Raw genomic sequence first — 6,000 nt, 5'->3', positions numbered from 1 at the left:
TGTCTTTGCAGTTCTCTCTCTTTCTTGGGTTTCTTCCAGTTTATCATCATATATATTCTCTCTGTTTGTTAGAGAGGGAGAGGGAGAGGGATCAGGGAGATAGAGAGAGGGAATTGCAGTTGAAATGGTGGATCTCCAGACGGTGTGTTGCATGTGCGGCGATGTGGGTTTCCCTGACAAGCTCTTCCGCTGCTACAAATGCCGTAACCGCTTTCAACATTCGTATGTTCATCCTCATCATCCATTTCATTATCATCATCATCATTGAAGATTGAGTATAATATTGACTTGTTGAAATTGAACAATACAGAAAGTATCTTACTTATACAGACCAAAGACAGCTGGTGTACAGCTGGTAAACTAATAGCAAAAAGTATCTTACTTCTACAGACCAAAGACAGCTGGTGTACAGCTGGTAAACTAATAGCAAGTATACACAGTAAATACAGATTATAAGATAATATATCTAATACACCCCCTCAATCTGGACAGGGCGGAGTAATGGACAGATTGGAACGCAGATATTCAAAACGAGATGAAGCAAGTCCCTTGGTAAATATGTCAGCAAGTTGATCCCGAGACGGAAGATATTGGACGAGAATGTCTCGTTGCAAGATCCTCTCACGAACAAAGTGATAATCAACATCAATATGTTTGGTGCGTTCATGAAGGATAGGATTGGTTGTGAGATAAGTGGCACTGATGTTATCACATAAAACCTTGACTGGAGATACAAGGGGAATGCCCAAATCACATAGAAGATGTCGTATCCAGATTGTTTCAGCCACTGCATAGGCCAAGGCTCGATATTCAGACTCAGTCGAGGAGCGAGACACAGTTGGTTGCTTCTTCGCTTTCCAAGAAATCAAATTAGGACCAAAGAAAATAGCATACCCACTGGTAGAGCGTCGACTGTCCTGACAACCAGCCCAATCCGCATCAGTGTAAGCAGTGAGAGAAGGATTTTTGAAGGAACGCAAGAATAAACCATAATGCTGAGTGCCTTTGAGATATCGATAAATCCTTTTGACTGCCTGCAAATGTGCGGTCCGCGGAGCATGCATAAACTGAGAAACAAGATTAACTGAATAAGCAATGTCAGGCCGTGTCATGGTTAAGTATTGAAGAGCTCCAACCATGCTTCTATATTCAGTAGGCTCACAAAGTAACTCACCATCCAATAGAGATAGAGGAATCTTGCTAAACATGGGAGTTTTGACAGCCTTGGCGGAAGCTAAACAAAAACGATCCAGAAGCGTAGCCAAATATTTTTGTTGACAAAGAAAAATACCTTCAGCTTTACGAGTGGCTTGAATACCTAAAAAGAAATGAAGATCACCAAGATCTTTCATGGAGAATTGAGTGGACAGTGTGGTAATGAATTTTTGAATGAGAATGGGATTATTGCCAGTTAAAATAATATCGTCAACATATAAGAGTAGAACCAACACATCAGAAGAGGAACGGAAGATGAACATAGAAGTGTCAGACTTGCTACAAGTAAAGCCATGACGCAAGAGAAAAGTGCTGAACCGATGAAACCAAGCTCGAGGAGCTTGTTTAAGACCATAAAGAGCTTTCCGCAATTTACAAATGTGATTTGGAAATTGGGAATTTTGAAAACCAGGAGGTTGTTTCATGTAAACATCCTCAGAAAGATGACCATGTAAGAAGGCATTTTTGACATCTAATTGACGAATAGTCCAATTTGCCGATAAGGCAATAGAGAGAACAAGTCGAATGGTAGTGGGTTTGACAACAGGACTAAACGTTTCATGAAAATCGATGCCAGGACGTTGATGAAAACCTTGAGCTACCAAGCGAGCTTTGTATCGTTCAATGGAACCATCAGAGTTATATTTAATGCGGAAAATCCACTTACAGCCCACAAGATTTTTAGTAGCATCAAATGGAACAAGAGACCATGTGTCATTAGCTAGTAAGGCATTAAATTCATCAACCATAGCATGATGCCACTTAGGATCTTTAATTGCTTGACTATAACAAGTTGGCTCAACAGTGTTAATTGTAGCAGCAAGGGAGGGAATGAATTTGGGTTTGGAGATACCAGACTTGGAACGAGTTATCATGGAATGAACAGAAGAATGAGAGGAATTGAATGAAGTGACTGGAATATTGAGAGAAGAACCAGAAGATGAAGAAATGGTAGGTGGCAGTGAAGATTGAGGTTCAGAGGATGTGGAAGTAGGAAAATCTGAGGTGATGGGAAGGGGGAAAGGAGGTTCAGAAGATGGAGAAGTGGTATGTGTCAATGAGGAAGGGATTGTCTTGTTCTGGACAGATGAGTTTGTAGAAGATAGAGGTAAGGCTGATGGAGGAGAGAAAGGGATGTGTTGTGGAGGAGGATCCTGGAAGGAAAAGGTATAGGTTGAGGTGAGACATGGTGGTTCAGATGTGATATTGGAGGAAGGAGAAGAGACCAAGGTAGAATAGGGAAAATCATTTTCATAAAAAATGACATGTCTACTGATATGGACTTTACGAGTGAGAGGATCCCAACATCGATAACCCTTATAGTTGGTTGCATATCCCAAGAAAATACATGGTATTGATCTTGGGGATAGTTTGTGGGAAGTAGTAGCACTTAGATTGGGAAAACATGCACAACCAAAGGGTTTGAGGAAGGCATAATTTGGTTGGGTGTTAAAGAGCTTGTGAAATGGGGATAGATTTTGTAGGAGGGGGGTAGGAAGCCGATTTATGAGATAGATGGAAGTAGAGACAGCATCTGCCCAAAATTGATGAGGAAGGTTTGAATCAATAAGCAATGTTCGAGCCATTTCAATGACATGGCGATGTTTCCGTTCAGCCAACCCATTTTGTTGAGGGGTGTGGGGACAAGATTTTCTAAAAAGAATGCCAGAGGAGGTAAAATGATTATGGAACATATGATTGTCAAATTCTTTGCCTCCATCACTTTGAAAAATTTTAATTTTTCGACTGAACAGATTCTCAACTAGCAGCTGAAAAGCACGAAAGCATTGAAAAACTTCAGACTTGAATTTCATAAAATAAAGCCAAGAGTAACGAGAGAAATCATCCACAAAAATTACATAGTATCGATATCCCAAAAATGAGGCAACAGGGGACTGCCAAACATCTGAATGAACAAGCTCTAGAGGGGCAACAGTACAATGTTCAACTGAATGAAAAAGGGAGACGTTTAGATTTCCCTAAACAACATGAAGTACATTGGGTCAAAAATTTGGGAATGCCTAAATAAGAGCATGATTGCCGGATAATGTCAAGAACAGCAGAGTTGGGATGGCCGAGTCGACGATGCCATGAAGTACCAAGAGTAGTAGTGGCAGCTAGAGCAGAAGCATAAGGTTGAACAAAATGAGAGCTGATTGGGTAAAGGTCTCTGTCACTGGTGCACTTGAGGAGAGGAATCCCCGTGATCTTGTCCTTGACACAAAAAAGAGAACCATCAAAATAGACAACACAATTATTGTCTTGACAGAGGCGTTTTATGGAGAGAAGATTATAAGAAAGATGAGGAACATGATAAACATTAGTGAGACGTAATGGTTTGACAGGTGTGTGAAGTGTGGTTGTGCCAATTTTATGTATGTCAAGCAATTGTCCATTACCAACTAAAACCTTTTGTGAGCCATGGATACTCAGGTTATGTTCCCCCTGCTCATTTTCAGAGACCTTCAGGTAACTCACCTTCTCCAACTGGTATTTTGGGATCTTCTCCTCGTGTTGATGTGTGTCAAATTTGTGAGATTCCTGGTCATAAAGCAATACAGAAAGTATCTTACTTATACAGACCAAAGACAGCTGGTGTACAGCTGGTAAACTAATAGCAAGTATACACAGTAAATACAGATTATAAGATAATATATCTAATAATCATCATCCTATGCACATGAGCACATATATGTACATATATATATATATACATATAGGCATGTATGTTTATATTGTTTTTACTATATATCATGACCATGACACCATCATCATAATCTCTGATAGCTACTTGTAACTGAATCCCTCTCTCCATAACCACCAATTAAGCCACTTCATCTCATCAACCACCACCACCACCCATCATCATGGATTTTTTTTATTATGATTAATTAAAACTATATGTAAGTTATGATCAGGTACTGCAGCAACTATTATAGCGAATTTTCTGGGCCAATAGAAGTGTGCGATTGGTGCCAAAGCGAGGAGAGAAGTACCAAACACGGGAGCTCTTCCAAGAAATCAACAACCGGACACGAACCCGGCGGAGTCGGTAGGCGATCCGAGTATTCGGTTGACAAAATCAAGAATCACGATCGCCAAGAAAGCGGCAGCGGCTGGGGCAGCGCAGAGAAGACGAGGATTCCCGGCGGCGGCGTACCTTCTCCTCGGTCAGGTACGAGGAGGTACAAGCTTCTCAAGGATGTTATGTGCTAGAAAAAAGGAATTAATATAAGCCAAAAAAAAAAATCTTCAAAAGAAGGGCAAGAAGAAGAAGAAGAAGAAGAAGAAGAAGAAGAAGAAGAAGAAGCAACTGCGTTTTGATGCTAGTAAGTGTGTGTCTATTGTAAGCCTTTCTTTGCGTGCTATGTTTTTCAGGGAGTTTTGTAAATAAAAATAAAACTTTTTATGAATCCAATCGGTGGCACAAGTTTTTAGGTCTTTAATTCCTGCAAACTTCTCCTCTTGTTATTTTTTGTCTTTCAGCTCATTAACCATGGAGGAATACTTCAATAGTTGAACTGTTTGTATCTCCAGTTTAGGGCGGATATATGCCACTAAGGTCGAGAGTTCGAATCAATTGATATTTTCATGAGATTTTATTGATCTCATAAACTTTCAGCCCAGGGGAATATATCTGATTTAGAGAAGATGGATGCCGCTAAGATCGTAAATTTGAACTAATTGGTCTCTCCTTTCAACCCATTTTCGACAAGGGATTAAAAGCCTCATTTTCACTTGCATGGATTTCAACCTAGTTAATATCTACAAATAATTAAAAATAAACTGCAGACGCATCAGCAGCTAGCAGCAAAACCTATAGTATTTTTATAAGGTTTTCTTGATATCATAAATTTTCAACCCACTTTCAAAGAAGGATTAGTAGTCTCATTTTCACCTACACAAGCAGCTTCCGCCATTATCTGGAAATAAGACATAATAGAATATGTACTAGGTAAGGAGTACTGTTTTTAGATGGGTGATCTACCTAGTTTATTGAAACTATGAGACTCATGACAGAAGAGTTATCTGTGTTTAGGGTTTCTAGGTGTTGTCAATTAAAATAGAAGCTGCAGTTTCTTGGTACGAGCTGCACCTCCTTTATTTGCTGGGTCTATTCTCTTCTAGAGGAGAACTAAATGCACTAGACTAGTATAGTATACTTTAGGTGTCTTTTTGCCAAAGAATTCATAGTACCTAAAGCTGCTAACTTTTACAGATTCATTGAAAGACCCTTTAATAGCTAGGCCCTCCATTATTGTCTCCCCCAAGAAACCAAATTTATATTTTAAATTTAGGTTAATAGGACACGCATCTCTCTCTCGAATTTATCAAAGTTAAAATATTTTATTTTTGAGTTATCCATAAAACTGAACAACATGGCTTGGAAATCTAAGCCCAGACACGTAAGAGCGTCCACAGTATCCTTGGTATAAAGCACTCTATATCTGTCTTTCTTGATAAATACAGTACTAGACTACTAATGATCCGCAGTGAGAGTAAAATGACCCTTGAAAAACTATGGTAAATTTGCTCACACTCCCTATTTGGAGTACACTCTAGAAAATCAATAGTGCACGATTGGAACCCGCTCAACCCACAAAATCATGGCACGTTCACTTCCTTTCATCCCCTCTCTTGTTCCTCTTCTCCACTCTCCAACCCCTTCTTCTTCCTCTACAGCACAAATGACTAGAGTTTTTCAGAAGGTGAAGAATCACCTGTACCACCACAAGCCCCTTTTCGAGGATAATGTGAGATGGGTTTTGGTTATATCTCTGCGTG

At 39.7% G+C, this 6,000-nt stretch overlaps 1 protein-coding gene across 2 annotated transcripts; it reads left to right on the top strand.

Annotated features, from left to right (window-relative positions):
* Window positions 1-4,659, top strand: LOC119983995. Of its 2 annotated transcripts, none has more exons than XM_038827736.1 (2): window positions 1-222; window positions 4,143-4,659. In XM_038827736.1, the coding sequence occupies exons 1-2, from the start codon at window positions 125-127 to the stop codon at window positions 4,429-4,431; spliced, it is 387 nt and encodes a 128-aa protein (XP_038683664.1). In that variant the 5' UTR covers window positions 1-124; the 3' UTR covers window positions 4,432-4,659. The 2 variants fall into 2 exon arrangements, with proteins under 2 accessions (XP_038683664.1, XP_038683663.1); XM_038827735.1 differs by having other exon boundaries at window positions 8-222; window positions 4,134-4,659.
* Window positions 4,660-6,000: the final 1,341 nt, after the last annotated feature.

This window comes from Tripterygium wilfordii, chromosome 18 (assembly GCF_013401445.1).
Source record: "Tripterygium wilfordii isolate XIE 37 chromosome 18, ASM1340144v1, whole genome shotgun sequence".
In the NCBI taxonomy this organism is placed as follows: Eukaryota; Viridiplantae; Streptophyta; class Magnoliopsida; order Celastrales; family Celastraceae; genus Tripterygium; species Tripterygium wilfordii.
The sequence above is the reverse complement of the archived record's forward strand: the minus strand, read 5'-3'. Positions and strand labels throughout refer to the sequence as shown.

Excerpts from the sequence above, each read along its gene's own strand:
- LOC119983995 (XM_038827735.1), top strand. The coding sequence starts at position 125 with ATGGTGGATCTCCAGACGGTGTGTTGCATGTGCGGCGATGTGGGTTTC. Across the intron at positions 223-4,133 it reads CGTAACCGCTTTCAACATTC|GTACTGCAGCAACTATTATA; the intron begins GTATGTTCATCC and ends AGTTATGATCAG.